The sequence below is a fragment of the Myotis brandtii genome, unplaced genomic scaffold, assembly GCF_000412655.1.
Source record: "Myotis brandtii unplaced genomic scaffold, ASM41265v1 scaffold363, whole genome shotgun sequence".
Classification (NCBI taxonomy): domain Eukaryota; kingdom Metazoa; phylum Chordata; class Mammalia; order Chiroptera; family Vespertilionidae; genus Myotis; species Myotis brandtii.
In genome coordinates, this window is record NW_005363938.1 from 4,714,350 (window position 1) to 4,740,802 (window position 26,453).

At 40.1% G+C, this 26,453-nt stretch overlaps 2 protein-coding genes across 4 annotated transcripts; one reads left to right on the forward strand and one right to left on the reverse strand.

Annotated features, from left to right (window-relative positions):
- The first annotated feature begins 1,109 nt into the window (after nt 1-1,109).
- On the forward strand, nt 1,110-25,630 carry CRCP (CGRP receptor component). 3 transcript variants are annotated; one of them, XM_005872028.2, is made up of 6 exons: nt 1,179-1,197; nt 2,004-2,095; nt 3,802-3,900; nt 7,226-7,320; nt 19,798-19,855; nt 24,879-25,630. In XM_005872028.2, the coding sequence occupies exons 2-6, from the start codon at nt 2,015-2,017 to the stop codon at nt 25,026-25,028; spliced, it is 483 nt and encodes a 160-aa protein (XP_005872090.1). In that variant the 5' UTR covers nt 1,179-1,197; nt 2,004-2,014; the 3' UTR covers nt 25,029-25,630. The 3 variants fall into 3 exon arrangements, with proteins under 3 accessions (XP_014399929.1, XP_005872090.1, XP_014399928.1); XM_014544443.1 differs by lacking the exon at nt 2,004-2,095 and having other exon boundaries at nt 1,110-1,197; nt 24,879-25,169; XM_014544442.1 differs by lacking the exons at nt 19,798-19,855; nt 24,879-25,630 and adding an exon at nt 18,522-19,555 and having other exon boundaries at nt 1,183-1,197.
- Nucleotides 11,565-13,883, reverse strand: LOC102257015 (transcriptional regulator Kaiso-like). The gene is given in 1 exon segment (XM_014544440.1): nt 11,565-13,883. A coding segment is annotated over 1 exon segment (2,004 nt). The 5' UTR covers nt 13,625-13,883; the 3' UTR covers nt 11,565-11,620.
- Nucleotides 25,631-26,453: the final 823 nt, after the last annotated feature.

The window sequence follows — 26,453 nt, forward strand, 5'->3', positions numbered from 1 at the left end:
GAGGGACCCCCCCCCCCCCCCCGAGTGCACAAATTTTTGTGCACCGGGCCCCTAGTACCTTATAAGTAGCTGGGCCATAATATGAACCCAGATTTGTCTGATTTTAAAACTGTGTTTATAATTATTATACTAGACTTTCTTTAGATTATCAAAAACAAGAAATACTTTCTATTGTATCATAGAATGAATCAATTTAATGCAAGTCACATTGCTGTGCTCATTCATAAATGAAAGATGACTTTTTGCCTTGACTGTTACACAAGGGTGCCAGGCTTTTGACCTCTGCTTGACACATGAACTGTAGAAATTGAACATCTTTGTTGTAGTTTTGTCAATATCTGTCAAGATTTCTGACATTGCTGGAATTCCCAGTGGTGATACTAGTGTTAAGGATCCCATTTCTGGTGATTCAGCAGGAGGACTTGGGCTGCCCAAGATGTCAATAGCTGATGGAAGGCAGATGGTACTGGGAAGAGGCCGTGGCTGTGGGATGAGAAGCACTGTTTCTCCAGATGATTTTAGCACCCTCATACTGTTTATTGGTCCCACCCCCAGTGTTCTTCCTGTAACTAACTTCCCCCTGATGTTTGATTTCTCTTAACTTTTGCCTACATAGACTAGGGATAAGAGTATTTTAATCACCTACCTAGTGATGGATGTGTGGTATACAGTGGCTGTAAAAAGGAAAGTATGCTCTAAAATTGTCCATTATCAGCTAAACTAGGGCATTTCTCCAAAAAGTTGTAGTCCCTAAATTCCTGAACTGGACTACTGAATTTTTAAAAAAATAATTAATTTTTTAAATCCTTACCCTAGGATATTTTTTCCATTGTTCTTTTTTTTTTTTTTTAGAGTGAAAGGGAGGAGGGAATGGGAAGGGAGGAAGGGAGGAAGGGAGGAACATCAGTGTGAGAGAGATACATCTACTGGTTGCCTCCTGCACCCAACTGAGGCTGGGGATCCAACCTGCAACTGAGAGACATACCCTTGACCGGGAATTGAACCTGCGACCCTTTGGTCCTTGAGCCAATGCTCTAACCACTGAGTCATACCCGCCAGGGCTGGACTACTGAATTTTGACAGAGGAATTATTACATAGATATTTAATTCACACAAAATGATTTGAACCAACACTATGATAATTAACTTTTCTTTTGCAGGAAGGATGCCAATTCTGCGCTGCTCAGTAACTATGAGGTAAATAGCTTTGAAGTATTTTCCTCTTTGATAGTTTTGTTCTTTGCTTTTGAAGATTATTGAATTAACTGTAGTTAGAAATGACTGAATTAATTTGGATTTTCCACTTTAAAATATGACAGATGGCACTATCTGGTGGACCTTGTAATATCCCAAGCTTGGTAAATTACATTAATTCAGGAAAACTGGGAAGACTTTAGTGTACAGTAGGCAATCTTCCCCAAATCTGAAAATTTTAGATCTTTATATGGAAGGCTTCATGAAGAGTGGAAGCATCTATTTTGGAACTCTTTCTAAAATCAGCAAAAGCTTCTATTAAAATATGTATGCTCTTTCCTAATTACCACTCTTTACTTATAAAATACTTCTATGTCATTATTTTGATCCTCACAATAGTCTCATAAATATTAAAATCTTCATTTTGAAAGTGAGAGCTTAGTTGACTCACCATTATCATTAATGCTTTAGTAAGAACCAACAGATTGGGGATTTTGGGGCTGAAGGGTTTGGTTGTTGGGGAAAGAGAGGAAAGAAGGAAAGAGGTTGGTGAGAGGCGGGGGGATATAACATTATTTTGCCTACCTTCCATTTGCCTGGATCTTGTTTGGCACTAATAAAATCATCTGATAGGTTAATTCCCGATGTAGAAAGAGCCCTTCATACATACATTCATTGTCTATTTTTCATATATCAGAGTCTAAACTCATAAAGACTTGTAGGAGACTTGAGTCTCCACTGGGTGATATACCTAGTATATAGAAGGTAGTTGAATTAAGACAGTTGGCCATATTCCTCTCTTCCCAAAGATTCATCTTAAATGGTTGCTGCTCATAACAGGAAGAAATGGTTGTTGGTTAAGCCATTGGCTTTTAGGAATTTCCTTTTCCAGTTTGGACTGGTAAGTGTTTGGGTGTTTTATCCATTGGAGAAATATTGATTTCCTTAATTGGGTCTCATGGCACTATTTCTGAAAATGACAGGCAGGCAAGGAGTTGCATTGTATCTAGTAATGGTCTATGAATCTGTGAACCTGTAATACTTCCCTGAATTTTCTGTATAATCTCTAAAACAGGAGAGAGATATACGCCCCACACCCTTCTTAACACTAATACACATGTTTTTCCCTTTATGGGGAAAGTTTACTTATTAAGTCCTATAGCATTTTTCCCTCCCTGCCCCCCCCTTTTTTTGTTAATCCTCATCTGAGGATATTTTCCCCATTGATTTTTACAAAGAGTGGAATGGGAGGAAGGGAGGGAGGAAGAGAGGAAGAGAGAGAGAGAAACTGAGGGAGAGAGTTAGAGGGAGGGGGAGAGGGAGAGAAGAAGATAGAGGGAGGGAGGGAGGGAGGGGGAAGAGAGAAAAACAGCGACCTGAGAGAGACACATCAATTTGGTTGCCTCCCACAGGGGGCCATGGATCAAATCTGTAACCCAAGCACGTGCCCTTGACCAGAAATCGAACTTAAGACCCCTCAGTGTGCAGGCTCACACTCTAACCACCAAGCAACACCAGCCAGGGCCCCCTCTCCCCCCCTTTTTTGTAAACTATATTTTGGCACTTGCCCAAAATAAAGTATACTAGATTTTCATATTAGAGAGGTAGGATCCATTTATTTTTTAAAAAATTGATTTTAGAGAGGAAGGGAGAAGGAGTTTGAGAGAGAAACATCAATGATGAGAGAGAATCATTGATTGGCTGCCTCCTGCATGTTCCACACTGGGGATCAAGCCCGCAACCAGGGCATGTGCCCTGACTGGGAATTGAACCGTGACCTCCTGGTTCATAGGTTGACGCTCAACCACTGAGCCACGGTGGCTGGGCTAGAATCTGTTTTGTTTTTTTAATTATTTATTTTAGCCCTAACTGGTTTGGCTCAGTGGATAGAGCGTCAGCCTGCGGACTGAAGAGTCCCAGGTTCGATTCTGGTCAAGGGAATATTCCTTGGTTGCGGGCACATCCCCAGTGGGGGGTGTGCAGGAGGCAGCTGATCGATGTTTCTCTCTCATCGATGTTTCTAGCTCTCTATCCCTCTCCCTTCCTTTCTGTGAAAAATCAATAAAATATATTTTTAAAAAATTATTTATTTTAGTAAAATTTACTTTTATTTTTATTTTTTTTAAATATATTTTATTGATTTTTTACAGAGAGGAAGGGAGAGGAATAGAGAGTTAGAAACATCGATGAGAGAAAATCATCGATCAGCTGCCTCCCACATAACCCCACACTGGGGATGTGCCCGCAACCAAGGTACATGCCCTTGACTGGAATCGAACCTGGGACCCTTCAGTCCGCAGGCCGACGCTCTAGCCACTGAGCCAAACCGGCTGGGCTTAAAATTTACTTTGAAATATTGAAAATATTTTTGAGATCAGAAGTATGGTATATATTGGTAGGAAACATTTGAAATATTTTAAGTAAACTAATGAATTTGAATTATTTGACTTAGATAAAAATATTTTTAAAAGGCCACATATTTCTTGGATTCATATTTGCTCTAATGTAAGAGTTGGGGCGTACTATTTTATCTTTAAAATCAATGACCTTGAAATAGATATATTTCTCAAACTCTCATTTAAAAATTTTTTGTATATCTCTTCCTAGGTGTTCCAGTTACTAACTGATCTGAAAGAACAGCGTAAAGAGAGTGGAAAGAATAAACACAGTACTGGACAACAGAACTTGAATACTATCACCTATGAAGTAAGCCTAGGCTTCTGGAGGGTCTGCCTGAACTGTCTTTGAGGAGGGTTTGTTTATTCTTCTAATGACTAGCCACCAAATCAAGTTTGCCTATTATCTGATTTGAATAGTTGTACTATAATCCTGTTGTTACTCTGTTTATAAAAGTGCAAAGAGTTTGGCCAATTGCCAGGGTTAGCCAACTATAAAATTAGAGGAATAGTCTGTAAGACCGCGCTCACTTTTAATACCAATTTCAATTCAGGGATCCCAAGACCACCCTCAGATTCAGTAATTGTCTAGAAGTATTCACAACTCACTGAATGCTATCATATTCTAGATTACTGTTTATTACAGGGAAAGGGTGCAGAGTAAAATTGGTCAAGGGAAGAAGCAAGTAAGGCAGATTCCAAGAGAAATATCTAATACAGAGTGTTGTTCTCTTAATGTGGTTATGTGACAGTATGCACAGAATATTGTACCAATAAACCAGGGAAGCTCAGCTGAGCTTCAGTGTCTGAAGATTTTATTGGGGCTCTATTACATAGGCATGATTGAATAATTAATTGCCCATGTAGCTCATCTCAGCCTTCAGGCTGAATGATACTGTATGACCCAAAGCTCCTATCCTAAGTCACATTGTTGAGACTATCCAATATGATTTAAGGCCTGAGACAAAGATACTTCTATAAACTATAACATTCTAAAGAGTCTGGAGATTACCTCCCAGAAGCTGAGGTCAAAGGCCAGATTTGGGCAATGTCAAATTCTTTATTATACACAAAGTAATACTTACTATTCTAGAAAATTTAGAATGTACCAAAAAGTATAAAGAAGACAGAAAAAGTAATTCATAATCTTGATCTAGTGGACATTTTGCTACATTCTCTCCCAGCCTTATGCTTTGTCTTTAAAAAAGAAAGTTTAAGCCATTGTATTTGTTATAGGTGATGTTTGATTTTTTTTTTTTTAATTCTCACCTGAGGATATTTTTCCATTGATTTTTAGAGAGTGGAAGAGAGAGGGAAAGACAGAGAGAAACATCGATGTGAGAGAAGAAACACATCGATTGGTTGCCTCCTGTGCAAGCGCCGACCACTACCCAGGGTGGGGAGGAACATGCAACTGAGGTACATGCCCTTGACCGGAATCGAACCTGGGACCCTTTGGTCCGCAGCCCAACGCTGTATCCACTGAGCAAAACCGGCTAGGGCAGTGATGTTTGAATCTGTCATTTTAATTTGTTTTCTTGCTATTTCCTTCCAGTTCTGATTTTGTCTATAAAGGATTTAATTTCTTTAATTTTTCTTTTCAAAGATACGAAATTTGAATTAAGCTTATCATAATCCCTTTTAAGGAAAATAAGGAGTTTAGCACTTTTGTCACTATTCCTCCTTATTCACTTTTGTTCATTTAATCATGTATTTAAAATCCTATCATTCATTCATGTTCTTTTACATTATATAGTTCATACCTTTGTTTTCTTTTCTTTTTTTAAATATTTTTTATTGATTTCAGAGAGGAAGGGAGAGGGAGAGGGAGTTAGAAACATCAGTGATGAGAGAGAATCATTGATTGGCTGCCTCCTGCTCACCCCCCCACCGGGGATTGAGCCCGCAACCGGGGCATGTGCCCTGGACCAGAATTGAACCTGGGACCCTTGAGTCCACAGGCTGACATTCTATCCAGTGAGCCAAATCAACTAAGGCTAGTTCATACCTTTCAAAGAAGAAAAAAATACATGTTGGCAATTTTTTTTATAAACTAATTTTAAAAAACTACTAAGTACTTTTTTTTTTAATCCTCACCCGTGGATATTTTTCCATTGATTTTGAGAGAGAGTGGAAGAGAAAGGGAAAGACAGAAACATCAATGTGAGAGAAACACATGGATAGGTTGCCTCCTACACACACCCTGACCAGGGCCCGGGCCTGGGAGGAGCCTGCACCCGAGGTATATGCCCTTGACCAGAATGGAACCCGGGACCCTTTGGTCCGCAGGCTGACGCTCTATCCACTGAGCCAAACTGGCAAGGGCAACTACTATGTACTTTTAACTACACATTTAAGCAGTTTAAGCTCATTGCTACTCCTTAAGTTCTTGCTTTTAATATGTGGTGCCTTAAGAAAACTTTGTGTGGGACTAAATGTTTTGAGATGTTTTATACCTGAGAATATATTTCTAGTGTGTTTTAAAAAAATATTTTATTTTGAGAGTATGTTTATTAAAACTGGGAATAGTGAAACACAGGAAGGGCTCAGGATAGAAGAAGCAATAGGAGAAAGCCTAGGTGGGGCTACTTCGGCTCACTGAAAATTCATAGAAAAAGAGGCCTTGGAGACAGGGTCAGGGAGTTAGCTCAGGACAGCTGCCCTTTCCCATTGCTACACTGGTTGCAAATCTCATGGGGGCTCTTAGAGTTTTGCCTGAGAGGGAAGAAAGGCATGGATGGGTGTGCTCCCAGGAGGGAGTTCTTAATGTGAATGACAATTCATTTGAATATGGAGCTCTTGGGTTCAACTATTATTTTGTAGGTCTCTATACAAAGTACTGGATCTATTAGTATTTGTTGTTATGGAGGAGTGTGTGACTAACCTGATGTTTGCACTTTTTGTTGTTGTTAATCCTCACCTGATGATATTTTTTCCATTGGGTTTTAGAGAGAGTGGAAGGGAAGGAGGGAGGGGGAGAGAGAGAAACATTGATGTGAGAGACACACATTGATTGGTTGCCTCTTGCAAGCCCAACAGGGGCCAGGGATTGAACCTGCAACCCAGGTATGTACTCTTGACCAGACATCGAACCTGAGACCCTTTGGTGCACAGACTGACACACTAACCACTGAGTGACATGGGCCAGGGCTCTCCTTAATCTTTTGCTTATTAATTTTAGCATTCATTGGTGGGTCTTTGCTGTAGTAATTATTACTATGGTGGAGCTGCCTAATAGTGATTTGTTTACTCATTTCTTTTATGTTTAATGGTTAGAATTCTTGTATAAGAAATGGTTGATATTTCTCATCAATTTATTTATTCAGTCATTTATATCCATATGGATTATTGGCTATTTATTTTATTCTTTGAGTTTCCTGTATTTAAAAAATTGTCTGAAATATAATGCAATTGACAGATTAAATTTTTTCTTCTTTTTAGGACCAGAAAAGTTTTCTTCTGAAATTTCATTATTCTTTCTGTTTTAGCTACTGGTTTACTTTTTGAGGAATTCCTATTATATGAAGATGGACTCTCCTGAAGGCATTTGTTTTACAGAAGATTTTTGAAACAGAATTGTGGAATACTAAATTATTTCTCATTCAGATTGGCTTTTTCCTTTTTTTTTTTTGTAGACATTAAAATACATATCAAAAACACCATGCAGTCACCAGAGTCCTGAGATTGTCAGGGAATTTCTCACAGCAATGAAAAGCCACAAGTTGACCAAGTAAGTAAAAATTATCTTAAGGAGGAAGAAGGACTCGCAATGAAAATAACTTACAAAAGCCCCCTCAGAAACTGTATTTATATTTAGTTGGGCCTTGAATTCTAATGAACACTCAGTGTGTTCTTTTAATTTTATTTTTATATATTTATTGATTTTAATGATTTTTTACAGAGAGGAAGGGAGAAGGATAGAGAGTTAGAAACATCCATCAGCTGCCTCCTGCACACCCCCTACTGGGGATGTGCCCACAGCCAAGCTACATGCCCTTGACCGGAATTGAACCTGGGACCCTTCATTCCACAGGCCAACCCTCTGTCCACTGAGCCAAACCAGTTAGGGCAGTGTATTCTTTTTTAAAAAAATTGATTTGAGAGAGAGAGAGAGAAACATTGATTTATTGTACCACTTATTTATGCGTTCATTGGTTGATTCTTTTGTGTGTGTGTGTGGGTGAGTGTGTGTGTGTGTGTGTGTGTGTGTGTGTTAATCCTCACCTGAGGATATTTTTCCATTGATTTCTAGAGAAGGTGGAAGGGAGGGAGACAGAGAGAAACATCAATGTGAGAGAGATAAATTAATTGGTTGCCTCTTGTACATGCCCTGACTGAGGCTGGGTTTCAAGCAACTGGATAGGGCTCATTGGTTGATTTTTATATGTGTCCTGACCAGAGATCAAAACTGCAACCTTGGCATATCGGGATGACGTCCTAACCAACTGAGCTACTCAGTCAGGGCCTCAATATGCTCTTTTAAAGTAGTATTATGGTATTGGAGATGAGACAACTGAGAATTCAATATAGGGATCCTTCTAGAGCCAGCAATAGAACATAGTGGGGGTTTTTAATCTCAAAAAAGTTTTTTGGAGTCCTAGTTCTATGATCTGGCCCATTACCCCTGTTAGTATTCAGACAAAATTGATTGAAAAATGGGGTTCACAAATTAAACTGCTTTCTATAAAATTTATCAATTAAGGCATTTGACATTTGTTTTTTGGCTTGGGGCAAAAATGGCTTGATAATATTCTGTCTGCTCTTCTAGTGCCCAGTTATTTTTCTTGGTGGCTTTCTTGAATAAGATAGGCTTGTAGGACTTAAAAAACAATAATTAGGCCCTAGCTGGTTTGGCTCAGTGGATAGAGCATTGGCCTTTGGACTAAAGGGTTCCAGGGTCCCAGGTTCCATCCCGGTCAAGGGCACATGCCTGGGTTGTGGGCTCAATCCCCAGTAGGGGGCGTGCAGGAGGCAGCGATCAATGATTCTCTCTCATCATTGATGTTTCTATCTCTCCCTCTTCCTTCCTCTCTGAAATCAATAAAAATATATTTAAAAAATAATAATAATTAGATCAAGCCTGACTGGTGTGGCTCAGTGGTTGAGCATCGATCTATGAACCAGGAGGTCATGGTTCAGTTACCGATTGAGGCACATGGCCGGGTTGTGGGCTTGATTCCTAGTTGGGGATGTGCAGGAGGCAGCCGATCGATGATGTTTCTATCTCTCTCTCCCTTTCCTTTCCTCTCTGAAATAAATAAAAATATATTTAAAAAACATTAAAAAGGAATTAGATCAAGATTTTACATGAGAAGAAAACTACCCTTAGTCTTTTAGAATTAATACCAGAGCTGATACATTTCAAAAGTGTTTGTCATTTCATTTAGGATAATAAAAAATTTTCTTTTGGAGGAACCATTTGGCTCACAGCACAGTTGATAAACTATCAATAAACTAAGTGCACTGTTCCTCTTGCCTCTCTTTTCCAAATGAACTCCGAAGACAAATATATTTCAAATGTGTGTACATATATGTGTGTGTATGAGTGTGTATGTATAGTTTGTCTTGTTTTCAGTTGTAAAATATATAGAATATTAAGTTTATCATCTCAGCCCTGGCCGGGTAGCTCATACATTGAAATAGTATTTAGTGGTTTTTTAACATTTACTTTCTATATTTCAAAGAATTTAAGAGTACAAAAATAGTCTTTTATATTTCCCCAGAATTTTACCATTTCTTTTGCTCTTCATTTATTCCTGAAGTTTCATGTTTACTTTTTACTATGTACTTCATTCAGCCTGAAGAACTTCCTTTAGCACTTCTTTTAGAACATGGCTGCAAATTTTCCTTCAACAAAGAATGTTGTTATTTTCTTTAATTGCTGAAGGATAATTTCAGTGTGTTGAGGATCTTTCTTTCAGTGCTTTAATGATGTTATAAAGTGGCTTCTCACTGCCATGGTTTCTGATGAGTAATCTGTAATCATGCAAATATGTAATATGTTGTTTTCCTCAAGCTGCTTTTAATATTTTTTCTTGTCTTTGGTCTTCTGAAATTTGATTTTTTTAAAATTTTATTTTTGCTGAACTTCTTAAGTGGATAAATTTCTATTTCTTACCAAACTTGTGAAGTCTAGGTCCATTATTTCTTGAAATATTTATTCTGCTTTAATCTCATTCTCCTTTCTTTCCAAGCTCCAAAGGTACAACTGTTAGAACTTTGATAATTGTTCTACAGGTCCCCAAGGATCTGTTCTCTCGCTCTCCCTTTTTTTTGTTTAAATATATATTTTTATTGATTTCAGAGAGGACAGGAGAGGGAGATAGAAACATCAATGATGAGAGAGAATCATTGATTGGCTGCCTCCTGCATGCCCCATACTGGGGATCGAGCCTGCAACCTGGGCATATGCTCCGACCGGGAATTGAACCGGTGCCCTCCTGGTTCCTGGGTCGACGCTCAACTGCTGAGCCACACCCAACCGGGTTCTCTCTTTCTTTTTTATAGACAAGGAAACTTTTTTTTTTTTATGATTAAAGCTTTATTTAAGTTTGAAGTCAAGAAATAGACTATTTTTAAAAATACATTATTAAGGAGAAAGAAAATATCTATGTTGAATTAAGAAATACTTAAGCAAAGTTACACATGACTAATAACTATGCACAACAATCTTCTTTAGTATCAAAATTTTTTCTTTGCAAAGTCATTTACAGAAGAAGTTCAACAAGTTAATCTTGTTATAAATGCTAGGCTATATTTTCCAACCTTCTTTTTAGTTCTAGCACTTCAATAAGTTTTGACTTTATTTTCTAAATGTTTAAAAATGTGTCATTTAAAAAGGAAAAAAGGTGGTATTTACTGGTCTCAAGATAAATGGGGATCAACAAGCCTATATTACATTCCATTTATAGTTTCTGATTGCTATAACATTGCAGCAATTTGCAGATGGAATGGAACTTATTTTCGAAAGGGTAAAAACGTAAAAGGTCCTGCTGATAAGTACTAGATCACTGATTCAGCTATTTCAAATGAAAACTTCCTATTAGAGATTCTAAGTAATATGAATATTGAAAAATATATGCCAGTAGCCTCCTACCCAAAATATGTAGGAGTCTCATTTCTGGAACCTATCATGTATAAAGATTCATACAGAATTAAAGATTTATTTTGGTGGCTTACAGATTCAAAATTTGAAAATTTTCATGGGACTATTTTTAATCATAATGAACAAAAAGACAATATCCAATCACTTCCACTCTGCCTCTAACATGTAAGAGCAAAAATTAAAAAAAATAATGCAACAGAACTTTTCACCCTCCTGTCTGCATTACAGAGATTAGTATTTTTTTTTTTTTTTTTTACCACAGAGACCACATAGCAAAGGTATATACACTAGTCCCAGCCACCAAAGTCTTTTCCACACTATGGCAATAAAAGCAAGATTTAAATCTAATGAGCTAAAACTAATTCTTCAGATGAGACTTCACTGCATGGCCATTTTCATGGACGGAGGCAGGAGGTTGCTATCCATTTGGACTAGCAGAACACACAACCACGCAGAACCTTGTTTCAAAAATTTCCAGAACAACTTCAGAAGTTCTTGTTTAATTTTTTATGCCATATACAAACACAACACACATTTATAGTCTCAATATTAAGAAAATTGAGAATTGAGCAGTAAAGTGCTAACATAGAAGGGGAATGTTTAGGGTATACTAGGGTATGCTAATAACTCCAGTTATTTTAAAAAAACATTCAGACTGCTTCAAATTCTGTTCTGGAAACTATCTCTCCAAGCTTTTTTTGCCCCTTTTAAATGAGCTGATAGCTAACTATATAAACAGATACTTGGGGGTGGGACTTCTCAATCTCTACAAACTTTCAGAATAATTTGTTTCTAAAAATTAACAAATAATCCAGCTAAACTACCTTCAGATGACGTGTCACATAAAATTTCTTAATTTGTTTTATAGGTCTTCTGAAAGCCCTGCCCCTTAATCCAAACCAAAACTTTGATATTTCAAAGGAGTTCAATAAGATTCTGGTATTATAAATTCAAACTCAGTACTGCCATCTGTTACATTCTGTTTAAAAATTGAATCATTTTCCTGCTGAATAAAAATATCTTCCCAGGTCATTGGCTTGTTCTGAGGAATGGATGTGGTCCCTATGGGAGGTTTTTTCCCAGCATCAACCTTATACCCAATTCCATCATCCTTCATTATAGGCACAGTGCCTGACCTATCAGGGAGGTATGCATATTGTCTGATCTGTAAAGACCTGCATGGATGTAAATGATAAAGCTTTGAGTCTCCAGAAGGAACTTGACTATGAACTGACTTTATGTGTGAACACGTAAATTGATAGTTGATGAAAGATTTGCCACAAACCAAACATTGATATCTTCGCTCCCCTGTGTGATGAATTTCATGCTTTGTGCGATATTCTGCAAGAGGAAATACCTTCTCACACTAACGGCAAGGATACTTCTTTTTCCAAGAATGAATATTAAAATGTCTCTGGAAGCTTGTCAGACAGGCATATGACCTTTTGCACACAATACAGATATAATAGACCCTTCCATCTACTATTAACTCATAGTGATCATCATATTTTACTTTCATACGTTTGTTGGCTGGCTCACTGCTAATTGTTTTTGGTATCTCATTCTCAAGTCTGGCCTCCCCTTCATCAGGGTCATCTTTGACAGGGATCACTATGTCATAAATATTTTCACCAATATTTGCATAAACCTTGCCAACAGCTGACAAGCCTTCAATTTCAGTAGCTGTATCTAAAGTAATGATCTTCTGACCCTCCATTAGATGTTTTGAGTCTAAACCTGGATCATTAGTGTTTCTAGTAATTATATCTGAAACTTTTAAAGAATTGGAAAGTGGCTCTTGCAGAAGTGTAGGGATCTGCATCTTCTGTACCAGTGATCCATCAAAAGTGGTATTTTTGGGAGTATCAGCCTGTGGGACCAAAGATGTATTACTGACAGCCGAATCTGGACTGGAGCTAATAGTATCGTCGTCATCTATAATTTCCTCCTCCTCGTCGTCATTTCCTTTCAAAACAGTACTGTTTGGTGTCTGCTGATTCTGCACAAGTAAATTGATTGAAGGAGGCATATGATTTGGAAGTGAAGGACTGACATTTGGTGGCGTAGTATGTGGTGCCTGATTTAACAAAATGATGTTAGGAGTCAGATGTGTCTGGGTGGAAGATACCAGCACTTTTTCGCTTCCTTGTGTTTGGCTCAGAGTTGCCTGGTTCACAGGAGTAGGAAGTTTCTGAGGAGGTGTGTTATTTGTTAAAGCAGGGGAGTTATTGCTAGCACAAGGTGCAACATCTGAAATAGCAACAGAGCCTGAGTTAGGCGGGGCCTGTGCCACTGCACTGGTACTTGGCAAAGTCTCCTTTGCAGGCAGAATCTCAGAGCAGAAAATAACATCATCATCATCATCTGAATCAGTAACAATAATCTTTTTTGTCTCATAATCTTCAGCAGATAAGGAAAAAGACTCTGTTATAATAGGCATTATAGTTGCCCCATTATCTTGGGTTTTATCTTTTGAGTTTTGTACTTCAAGGTTCCTGTCACTAGAACCAGAAGGTAAGGTTTCTGAATTACCATCCTGAGCTGTATGTGAGATGCTTTTAACCTGTGACAACGGGACACCAAGCTCTGCTATAAACTTAACTCCTAACAACTGCCCTGATTTAATTAACTCGTCAAGTAAATCTGATCTAACTCGAACAATTTTAGAACTGTAGATATAATTGAGAATTTCTGCAAAGATCTCTGCTCTTAGAAAGCTTAGTTCAACAACTTGCCCAGCAACTGAGAAGAGCTGATGGAAGTAAGTACTAGAAGCAGAAAGAATATTCCTGTGGGCCCGGAATTTTCGGTCTTCCACAATAACGGTAACATCACAGAAGAGTCCATGTCCACGTTGCTCATTCAAGGAGTTCAGCAGACTGCCAGAGTACTGAATGTCTATAGCAGAAATCAGTTTTCTACTCTCCATGCCTGCTTTTCCGCGTCGCCGCTTCTCCTCCTCAGGCCGCGCCGAAGGGTGGGAGTTCTCCAACAGCAAGAGGCCGGACTCCCGTGGTGATTCGGCTCCTCCTTTAAACGTCTCTCCAGTCTTGGGCCACGTCAACGCGGCTACCGCCTCCTGCCGCCACCGCTGCAACCGCTGCCCCACGTCCACCGACAGAGGGCACAGCGCGTGGGCGAAGCGCTGGAATCGAAGGCGCCTTCCACCTCCGAGCGCACTCGGTTCTTTCAAGGAAACTTTTTATTAACGTTTTCCAAACAATTTGTATGCTCATCACTCTCATTTCTTAGTTGGAGCATGTGTGACCACATTGACACAAAAAGCTTTGGATAATCGAAACACAAGGAGGGGATCAGGACTTGGGGAAGGGAGCAGGGAGGAAGAAAACGATGCATCACCTTTCTTCTAGATTTACTTTGTCACAAAGATACAGATCTCAGACTAGAGGTTGCAGGTAGTTTCAACTGGACTGAGTCTTCTCATGTGACAGTATTTTCTTTCAATCTTCAGTTCTTCTGTAGACTATCAATAGAGACTACAGAGCAGTCCTGTCCAGTAGAACTTTCTGTGATAATGGCAATATTTCTCTGCCCTATCCTACACAGTAGCTTCTAGCCACATGTAACTGTTGATCATTTTATTTTTATTTTTAAAAAATATGTGGGGGTTTTTTGTGTGTGTTTTTTTAGAGAGGAAGGAAGAGGGATGAAGAGATAGAAGCATCGATGAGAAAAACATCATTGATTGGCTGCCTCCTGCATGTCCCCTTCTGGGGATTGAGCCTGCAACCCAGGCATGTGCCCTGACCTGGAATCCAACCAGGATCTCTTGGTTCCCAGGTGGATGCTCAACCACTGTGCCACACCGGCTGGGCAAATTTAAGTATTAATAGCCATATATAATCAGTTGCTGACATGAACAGTGCCATTTATAATACCTCCTTTGATTGACTTCATCTCACAGCCATATGCAGAATTCAAGTGCCTTTTACAAATCCTTTGATGAATGATTCTAAAGTTTTATGGCAGCCTGTGCCCCAAAACCAGACAATTCAATTCCTTCCTGTATGTTCATGTTGCCTTTTGAGGTGATGTCCCAGCACTGGAGCTCAGAGCAAGTGAGTCTCTGTGGGCCCTTTAAGAGGAACCCCTGGGACTCCAGCAGCTCTTTATCTCACTCAGCCATAGTCCCTGCTGGTTTTCACAGCCAGAAGTTATGGGGACTTCTCTTTCTGGCTCTGGAATCCTGGGCTGGAGGGCATGGTTTGGAGCTGGGATTCCTCATTCTTCAAAGGGGACCTCCACAGCTGAGATGCCCTTCCCCATTTTTAACTGCAACAGGTAGGTGTGGGACCAGCTTGCTTGTTCCATGTCTCTGCTTCCTACCAGTCTTTGCATGGCTGCTTTTTTATATCCTTAGTTATAGGACTTCTGGTCAGCTAGACTTCAGGTGGTTCTCAATGATGGTGGTTCTGTAGTTTAATTGTAATTTTGATGTGATCATGGGAGAAGGCAAGTACAGCATTTATCTACACTGCAGTCTTGACCAGAAGCCTTTCCTAATTCTTCCATTGCTGCCCTTCCAAGTTTCAACCTTCTCTTGATTTCATGGCTGTAGTCTCCATTTGGAAGGCAGCTATGCTCACCACTATACCACCAATGCTGTAGTCTCCATTTGAGTTGATGACTGAACCAAAGTAAGCAAAGTCTTTAATAGTTTTCATGTCTACTTTTAATTAAATGGTTGATTCCTGGATCAGATTAACATGTATATAAGTTATTCATGACTGTCAGAAGCAAAAGCTACAGGCAGTGTTTTTCTAAAACCAATCACTAGAGGGGGCATGCAGGCTTCTTTCACTATGGCTGCGGCCTGGCTCCTTTAGGAGGTAGCCAACCATTGCAGTCCATTGGAATTAATGGGCCTCAGTGCCTGGTGATCCAGGTGACTGCTTGCCATATACCATCAAGACCTGAACCATCTTTTTTTTTTATTTTTAATATATTTTATTGATTTTTTACAGAGAGGAAGAGCAAGGGATAGAGAGGTAGAAACATCGATGAGAGAGAAACATCCATCAGCTGCCTCCTGCACACCCCGTACTGGGGATGTGCCCACAACCAAGGTACATGCCCTTGACTGGAATTGAATCTGGGACCCTTCAATCTGCAGGCTGACGCTCTATCCACCGAGCCAAACCGGTCAGGGCCTGAACCATCTTTTGCTAGCTAGTGCAGTTCAAGGCAGGAATCACATTTATAATAGAAACTGTTGAAGTGCTCTTTAATCCTTATATCTGAATATCTCAATAGAATTTTTCTCTACCATTCTTTCATAGAAAAGAGATGAAAAATATTAGCCCTTAACTGGTTCAGATCTAGTAGTGCAAACTGGAGTGTCATTAATTTGGTTAAGTACCTCTGTTACTAGAGTCCCTGAGGGTATTGTAGGAACCATTCTTTATTTCGCATCACAACTTTATTCAGCAGAATGGTAGTATTGAGATTCAACTTGAATTCACTTTGACACTAAGTCTCATGTCATATTTTCTTTAGCATGTTAATTCTCCAAAGCATTTGGTTCTTTAATCGTTTTAATTTTTTGCTTAAGGCATTTAATTCTCAAGAACTATACTCTGGCTTACAGACTGGGTCTCTTCCTTAGGTCTCTCTAAGACAGCAGTACTCAACCTGTGGGTCGCGACCTCTTTGGGGGTCGAACGACCCTTTCACAGGGGTCGCCTAAGACCATCGGAAAACATATATAATTACATACTGTTTTTGTGATTAATCACTATGCTTTAATTATGTTCAATTTGTAACAATGAAATTGGGGGTCACCACAACATGAGGAACTGTATTAAAGGGTCGCGGCATTAGGAAGGTTGAGATCCACTGCTCTAAGATGTACAACTATGATTACCAGGCATAGAGGAAGGACTTACCTTCAGGACCCAGCCTGGGCAGGTCTGTAAATATCTTGGAGTCCCTAAAAGGGACTTTTCTGTGCTCAGATTACTCTTGGGATTTGCCACCATATTTGGGACATGACCTCTTGGGCCAGCAAAGCTCAGAGTGGAAGGGTTGTCAGGTTTCCCTAATATCTGGAGTGTGGTTACCCTGACTGCTTTCAGAGCATGGAATCCTGACTCATGTCTCCCAGTGTTCAATAGCTGTCTCTCCCTTGAAGTTCTTCTGTAAGTCAGTGCTACCCTATCCTTTTCTTTAATTTATCCTTATACTAGAGGCCCAGTATAAGAAATTTGAGCACGGGTTAGGGGGTGGTCCCTCAGCCTGGCCTGCAACCTCTCGTAGTCCAGGACCCCTTGCTCCTTACTGCCTGCCTGCTCGCTGCTACTTAGTGCTACCGCTGCTGTGCTTGCCAGCTAGATGTGAGCCTGGCTTCTGGCTGAGCGGTGCTCCCCCTGTGGGAGCACACTGACCAACTGGGGAAGCTCCTGCATTGAGCGTCTGCCCCCGGTGGTCAGTGCGCATCATAGCGACCAGTCGTTCTGGTCGTTCTGCCTTAATGGTCACTTAGGCTTTTATTATATAGATTTATCTTATGCTTGCTTTGTCTCAATGGTTGGGGATACACAGGTATGAATACAGTGTAACTGCTATGGTAGTGGGGACATAGTAGAGAGATACTGAAGTGTCAGAATTTGAGAATTTGTCCATAGGAGATTACAGTGGGTTTAATGTAAAGGAAGAGTTGGCCAGATGCAGGTGAGTTAATGCTAAGTAGAAGGATCATGTGCTGAGGCATGGAATAGCAGGTAGCCTGATGCTTTCCTATGTAGTGTTTGCAGTGGTATTTACGGTAGTCCCCCCTTATCCATGGGGCATGTGTTTCAAGACTCCCAGTGGATGACTGAAACCATGGATAGTACCGAACTCTGTATATTTTATGCCTCTTCCTCCTCATTCTCCTTTGCTGCCTTCTCTCCTGGCCCCTTAAATGGAGGTGCTTTATGGCGTTGTCCTGGGTTCTTCACTTATCCTGCACTTGGTCTCTAGGCTATGCTAGCCACTGTGATGGTTTCACATAACTCCTTAGAATAAATCCAGCTCTGGTCTTTTTCTTTAGTTTTAGACCAAATTAAGACTAAAATTACACAGTCTGCTTGATAGAATTTGTTGTTTTTTCAAAGTACCATAAACTTGGCCCCGGCCAGGTAGCTCAGTTGGTTAGAGTATCATCCCGATACTCCAGGGTTGTGGGTTCGAACCCCAGTCAGGGCACATATAAGAATCAGTCAGTGAATGCGTAAATAAGTAAAACAATAAATCGATGTTTCTCTTTCTTTTTCCCTTCCTCAAACCAATCAATGAGTAAAAGTACCACAAACTTAAATTTCAGTTAATATATGTTTTCCAAACAGGCTAAAAACGTGACAACAAAGTTTAACTCTTCCCTTGCCTTCCCCCATCCTCACAAACCTAGGCAGTTGTCAGGTTTGTTGACTGCTAGACCTGGGGGTGACCAAGACCATTTCACATGTCCAGACTCTCTTTGCCATCCCTGCTGCTGCTGCTGCTGCCTAAGGTCACGACTTTGTTTTCTCTCACTGGGGAGTATTACAGTGTCTTTGCCTCCATTTTCTCGGGTCTCCCAGCATTGCTTCAGTATCAGCCTGAGCATGATGGTCCTTTCTTTGGTTGCTCTCCAGTGAGTACAGAGTAACATCCAGCTCTTGGTAGACGGGACCCTTAGCAGTCTTGTCCGAGAAGACTCTCTGAACCTTGTGTCCCACAACCGCTCTAGGAGCCATTTCCTAAAGCTCCATGAATGTTTGTACTTCTGGGCATTTACTTGTGTGTTCCTGCCTTGACTGCCCATTCTGTTTATCCTTTCTGCCTCGAAAGTCCTGCAGAGTCCAGTGCAAGGGTCTGCTCTGTGAAGTCGTCTTCTTCAAGTTGAGAGTAAATGTTTGGGGAATTATGAGGAATAGAACTGGACTACAACTTCAATAGTAATGACTACTATTTATGGAGAAACTACTGTGTGACAGTCACCATTATGAACACTGCGAACACTAAAAGCAGATGATTAAGAACATGAGCTTTGGTGGTAGAGTCCCAGCTCTGCTGTTTACTAGCTGTGTAACCTTGGACAAGTTATTTCCAATCTCAGCGTCAGTTAAGTCTGACAGTTAAATGTGCTTCTCTAATGGAAAGTAAGCAATAAATGGTGGTTACTGCCACCGTAAATGGAAAGTAAGCAATAAATGGTTGTTGCTGCCACCTCCTCACCCCTTGTGAGATAGTAAATATATCATCATGCATGTTTTACAAATGATGAAACTGAGTCTTAGGGAGTCTGGGTAACTTGTACTGCTTCCCGAAACACATGACTCTGGGATTTGTGGCTTACTCATCTTTTTATTCTATAGTGTCTTTAAACTCAGTAAGTATTTATTGCATTTAAAAATGTATTTGGAGCTCCAGGGTCAGATTGAAAGAAAAATTTAGAAATTGTTACCTGCATAGAGTGGTAATTGAAGTTGTTCTCTTAAGTCCTGTCATCTTTGAGAGTCCACGCATTTCAACCACCCCTTCAGCAGTGAGCTACATAGTACCATGTGGCAGATGGCAGTGATCTTCAACTGTTACTTAAATCTTTTTAAAATTTGTTTGTATTTGTCTTCTTTCCCCAACTGGTTTGTAAGCTCTTTGAGGACAGAAGACCGTGCTGTGTACTACTATGTATATTAACTCCTGCTCCCTTAAAGTCGTTTTGTTTACTAAGATAATAGGTCAAACTTCAGTAAAAGTTAATCTCAAAAAGGAATTCTTAAGCAGTGACCAACCAAGATTATTTTGTTAATCTTTACTTTCTATTATCTGAATTAAGAAAACTTTTCTTACATTTTCCAAATAAAATTTATTAAACTTTCATCTCTAATATTTGTTACATTTATTACAATCTAAGCCTCTATGATCTGTAGGATTCTAATACACATTTGTACCCTTGAGTTTCATTTTACAGTTGAGGAAGCCGAGGGCCATGTTCCAAGTGGTTCTCCCACTTGTTGTCTTGCAAACTGTTCTCTAAACAACTTGGTAAAGAATCAAGATCCTTAGGGGTATGAGAGTTTTTAAGTGCTTTGTAATTTATTTTTATTTATTTTTTGACAGAGCTGAAAAACTTCAGCTGCTGAATCACAGGCCTATGACTGCTGTTGAGATCCAGCTGGTAAGTGAAGGAGGCTGGTGTGTGTGTGTCGGGAATGGGGGTGGGTGGGTTGATTTATGGGTATGAGATGTAGAAAGGGTGATATAAAGGCTGACAACAGACAAAACTTGAAAAGACAGGCCACTCCATTTTATAAGTGAAATTTGATCCTAGTTAGTATGGACTTAGGTAAAGTAGAAGACGAAATTTAATTCCTTCTACATGGTTTAGGCCTATGATTTGGTAGCTCTTTGTCTCACCTGATGTCCTACGTGATTCTGGCCATTGCTCCCCTGTAGGATTATTGCCAACCCAGATGTTGCATACAAACATTAGACTCGACATGATTCTGCTGGAATTCATCTCTCCCACTCCTACCCTTTGACCTGCTCTTCCTGAATTTCTTTTCTTGGTTAATGGAGCATATGTGCACTTTCCCACATGCTCTCTTTCTTACCCTCCTGGCCCAGTCTCCTAAGCCAGAAACCTGGAAGTCATTCTCTTCTTTTTATCACATTCAGTTAGTCCTCAGGTTCTGTTGCTTCTATCTCTTATTCTTCCTTTCACTACTGCACTGCATCACTCTCTGTCATCATATCTCAGTTATCCCCTCACCATTCTCCTTGTTCCAGTCTGGCCCCTCCAGTCTATCTTCCACAGCACTATATAGTTCATTTTCTAAAACCACAAATTTGATGATCTTATTTCCCTGCATAAAACCATTCAGAGGAGCCTCATCACTTAAAAAGTCTAAATTGCAGTCACAGAATAAAGCTTCAGAATTGTGGGAGGCAACTGGAGTAGAAAGCTGAGGTGGTTTAAGGAGAATGAAAATGAGGTCCAGTGATACAGATGAGTGTCTGCTGTATTGGCCTGCTGTTTCCTTCAGTTGTACAGAGCAAAGAGCATCATTAAGCTACAAATATTAGGCAGGCCATTCAACTGACAGTGAAAAACTTTGGCTGGAGAATTAATAAAATGAGAATAAAACTGTTTTCAAAGTCAGTTTTAGAAGTATTTAGCACTTTGTCAAATTTCCTTCAGAAAAGTTGGAAGAAAATGGCCAATAATACCCATGATCTCTAGAATTGTTTAAAAAACAAAATAAAAAAACTCTTTCCTTAAAGGGTCATGGGGTATTTAATTTTTGACTAAAACTTATTGTCTTTGTAGTGTTACTTCTGCCCTTCAGAATGTACTCAAAATTTAGAAAAGTTCCTTCCACAAAGGGTGCCTTTCTGGGTAACTGGTCTTCAGGATACACAAAGACTCCATTTTAAACCCTCATTATTCTTATGCTTTCGACTGTGTGTATGTTGGAGATTCAGCTTGGAAAAGAGAAAAAACAAACAAAACAGCAAGAAACTAATTCCTTTCCCTCTGGGTTAAAGATCACATGGCATGTCTCCTCCAGCTTTAATCAGCAACATATGTTATTCATGGCTTAAGGACAGATGGAGAAGAGATGAGGAGGATTAGTGTGACCTCATCCCAGAGCCTGTATAAAGCTCTATCATTACTTGTAAAATTAGCTGCTATTAAGAATACCTATTGTATGCCAGACATGATGCTAGGGGCTTTGTATATGTTACCTTTAATGCCTCCATCATAATCTTGGCTAGTGAGTGGCTGATTCGGGTCTGTCTAATTCACAAGTCTTACTGTGTTCCTCCAAGCCATGTACTTTTGCATCCCCTCAGACTGTTCGTTCTCTTCTCCTTTCCTTGGTGAAAATTATGTGTGTTGTTTCCCAGTAGTTGGGCCATTTTATATCCAGAGTTTTCCCAGCCTGGGATTTGGCTGTAAAAGATAGTAAATCATTTACCAAGGCTTGTAGCAGTATCTCTTCTCACCAGAGTGGAATAAGAAGTTGGGTTTTCACAGAGAGTGGAAACTGCAGAGGACTTGAGACTTTCCTCATCTAAAGCTTACAATTTAGAAGTAATCTCAGCATCTAACATTTATTAGTATTCAGTTTTAGGGGCTGAAATTTCTCTTTTTTAATTACACCTCAGCCATGATTTGTTGCAATCCTCAGATCTGTCTGAAGAAGAGGAAGCCACCCAGCTTCTGTGACTCTTCTTCCCTTTTGAGCCCTCTGGTCTGAAGATAGGACAGTGAACCCATGACCTCACCGGCCATGGTCCTGAACAGCACTGCCATCTATGCCTGTTATAATGTAGTGACTATAAAATGTCTTGAATTATATAGAGTTTTATGGCTTACAAAAGACTATGGTATTTGTTCTTGTTTGGTCCTGACTATACACATTACTTTCATTTTGTATTAGAGAAAATGGAAATTTACAGAGGTTGGGTGAACTGTTCCTGGGTCAAGTAGCTAAAAGTGTCAGTAACTATTAGATTTTGAGATGTTTGAGGAAAGTAGGAGGTTAGGCCTGACAGCTTAAAATGAGAAACAGTTCATCAGCTCAGTTTGACAGCTCCTGGGTATTGATATAATCTCTGTATATGATTAAAGACATTTGTCATTTATGTTGACCCATCTGCAAATACTTTGGATTTTAAAATTTCATTTGCCTTTATATTCTGAGTAACTTGAAACCTTTGGTATCAGAATGTTGAGATGGTGCTTTGCACTTCTTTATTTGGGCCTGAGAATCTTGGATTGAAAAGAAAACTTCCTGACTATAATTATCCCTGAGGATCATGTGCAAATCAAAGCTGCTCCTGGCAAATTTGGCTAAATGGAAAGCTCATCAGCCCTTTTGCCAAAAACACACCTCCCTGACACCTGATCTTAGTGTTGCATCTGCCAAACCCAGAGATTGGGATGCAAGAAGGTGGCCTATTGAGGTTCTCTCTGTTTGGTTTTCTGAAAGGGAAGGCCTCTTAGAGGTCGCATAACCAAACTCTTAACCAGTGGACTTTATAGTAGTCTGCCGTACAGCATAGCATCTCTGAGAGAGGAAATGATAGAACCTCCTAGTGGAAGGCATGGTGTTCTAGAAAGAGCTGGGATGCAAAGTCAGAAACCTTGCCCCCACTTGCTTTGAGACCCAGGTCAAGTTTCCTTGTAACGCTGAGCATCCACTTACCAGTAAATTTGTCCTGCCTTGATGCGTAGTGTTCTTGAGAAGCTCTGGGGGCAATGATTCGGTGACAGCCCCTCACAGATACTAGTGGAGGCTGTCACTCTTCTAACAGTAGTTCAGAGCTCCTTCACCCTCTCACCTGAGGCAGGAAGTAGTTCACCATCAACTGCATATGCCAGTTATTCATAAACTTGGAGACATTCTTCTCAAATGGAGATCATCATTTCTCAGGATTAAATCAGGTTGGATATATCCCTCCTTCCTCTTCATTCTTTGGAGGCAGTCTGTGTTAGTCCTTTCATGGACCTGTTTTGCATGTCTGATTTTAAAAATGGGCTTTGGGGATTGTTTCTTGTTCAGTTAAGAAGTTACATTTTATTGAGCCTTTGAATCATTAGACAGTGGACATTTTATTTCACAGTGTGATGGGATTTAACTTCATTGGTTCACTTGGTATCTTCCCCACCCTAGACCTCCCGGGGTTATTCTCTAGTTGTGGAAACATTTTTGGACTAAGATGAATGAAGAGACTAATGTTTTTTCAGGAGTTTACAGTATGATCTTGGATGTGTCACTGGACTTCTTCTGTTTCTATACTGTTATTTGTAAAGTGAGGCAGTGGACTGATTTCAGGATTGTAAGTCTAGCTTGCCATCTTTCTTTACTTAAATCTGCCGGATTTCTTTCTAGAATTCCTTTTGGTCTTACTTGCCAGATGTCAGAGATTGCTGTGGGAAATGCTATAGAATAGGACCCTGGACATCTTTAGCTGAAAAGGTTGTTTGCAATAGACAGCTAATGCCACCAAGTGAATGTGCTTAAACAATGTGACTGCCTGCATATTTTTAAAAGGGGGCTGACTATATATTATGTTTGTATTCGATAACATATTGAGAATCAGAGGTGAGGCTTAGAAACTGGCTCGTGATTGTGGGTATCGGCTGTGTGTTCAGATTTCCAGGACTGTGTCGGAAGCCAGGCTTTAAGTAGACCTTTGATGAGGCAGTGTGGGGTTGTTTTCCAGCGTCACTCATCAGACTCCTGTTCTGCATCCTCAGGAGGAGACTAAGGCCCAGTGGTGTGTGTTCGAGTTGGATAGGCCTGGCTTGGATTTCTAGTTTGCCCTTTGCCAGGATTGTTGTGAGGGTTAAAAGAAATAATGGACATACTACTAAAGTGTAAGGTGCAGCACCAGGCACATAGCTCCCTAAATAGCTGTTCTTAGGTGGTGGGGTTAATGAGGATTAGAAAAAATATATAAACCACTTGGCACCATTGATGAGGCATATGGGATTGTTTTCCAGTGACACTCATCAGACTCCTGAAGAATCATCAGATGAGTTGTTGCTACAGTTTGTAAGTTACAGTTGAACTTGCAAAATACAAAAAAATATAAAGCACCATGCACTCCCCAGAGGTGAGTTTTTCTTTGCATATACAACATATTCACATGTGTATATAGGGATAGAACTGTTAGGGTTTTCTTTTTCTTTTTTTTCTTTTTTTTTTTTTTAAATATATTTTATTGATTTTTCACAGAGAGGAAGGAAAGAGATAGAGAGTTAGAAACATCGATGAGAGAGAAACATCGATCAGCTGCCTCCTGCACATCTCCCACTGGGGATGTGCCCGCAACCAAGGCACATGCCCTTGACTGGAATCGAACCCGGGACCCTTCAGTCCGCAGGCCGACGCTCTATCCACTGAGCCAAACCGGTTTCGGCAGGGTTTTCTTTTTCTTTCAAGAAAAATACTAATCTGCAACTCTCCTTTTTCACTGACCCATTTTGAGCACTAGCACTGGCTTACCCTAAAATTTGATCAAGTTCCTCCCTCCTGTGGAGCCAAGGTGGAGAGGACCGAGAGACCGGAGGCTCTGGACCGGCCCTGAGCTCTGTGCTAAGAGGCTGGGCTGGGACTGGGAATGACATGGGGTGGCCCAGCCTAGGAGGCTCATTTGTAACCCTAGAGGTTTTCTTCCTTCTGCAGATGGTGGAAGAGAGTGAAGAACGGCTCACAGAGGAGCAGATCGAAGCACTCCTCCACACGGTCACAAGCATTCTGCCTGCAGGGCCAGAGGCTGAGCAGAAGAAAACTACCGGCTGTGACGTGACAATGGATGAAGAGGACCCGGCATAGAAGAGCACAACTGGGCCAAGCATCTCATGAAGTTGAAAGGCCAGCAGCTGTTTTTCAGACATAGAGGACTGTTTGTTTAGTTTTATCCTCTATCCCAACAGACCTGATTTCATGGTTAGTTAGTTGAGTAAATCACAAAAATAAGTCTTTCTCAAAAATAAGCTGAAGAGAGAAATATCTTTGCATTCAGGAGAAGAAACATGGTGAAGACAGGCTGAGGTTGTCAGGGCAGAGAGCTAAAGAAAGGAGGGCCTAGTCAAAGAGGACAATGACTGGGGAACCCTCTGTGGGAAAAATATTTCTTTTGTGGCCTTTGCCACAATTGTGGGAAAGTCCTTTATATGCCGCTAGTACAATACTTGCGTCGCCTTTGTGGGCTGTCCTACAAATTAGCTTCATCTGCTTCCTCAGGGACTTCCCAAGCAGGGGCCAGAGTGCTGTTGGGATGAGAACTGAGTTAGCAGAATCCAGTTAGATGGCTAATCACTCCTAGACCAGCTCTAGGTTAAAGTGAGCTGCTGAACTTGGCTCACCTTAGAGCAGTGGTTCTCAACCTGTGGGTCGCGACCCCTTTGGGGGTCGAATGACCCTTTCACAGGGGTCACCTAAGACCATCGGAAAACACATATATAATTACATATTGTTTTTGTGATTAATCACTATGCTTTAATTATGTTCAATTTGTAACAATGAAATTGGGGTCACCACAACATGAGGAACTGTATTAAAGGGTCGTGGCATTAGGAAAGTTGAGAACCACTGCCTTAGAGGAATCTTTTCTTCAAGAACGGCAGAGATAAAGAACTGGTCTGCCAACCCTTCATCAGGTCTAAAGGCCCTTTTCCTCTATGGCATGGGCTTTGTTTACCAGCCCACTATTTAGTCTTAAATGTTCAGGCACAGCTCATTCCAACTGAAAAGGCACTTCAAACTCATTGACTGGCAACAAATGCAGTGTTGGTTGCCTTTCTGACTGCCCTAGGCAGGTGCCTCCTTGGAGACTAGGTGAGCTTCATTTGCACAATAGGCAAATTATTTGCATCTTTAAAAAGGGTACAATTATGCACTCTTTTCATAGAATATGTAAGAAATAGAGGTTGATTAATGAGAATTTGAATTTATTGGCTATTGCAGGGTTTCAGTTTTTAAATTTTTTAAATATTTTGATAATTATGTGAAGAGCTTGTTAATAATATTCAAGCATTAGAGAGTTTAGTAGCTCCCAGATATGTGATTGCTTTTGGTCCTAGGAATATTGAAAGCAAATCTAATTTCCCACATTCATTCTTCTCCCTATTTGGGGAAGAAAATGGCCATAGACATTAATTTTCCAAATTGGCACTCATTTATTGTAAGATTACATATTTTCAATGCTGCTGTTAATTGGATTACTTCCCATTCCCTGTGATTTCTAGGTTTTTATTT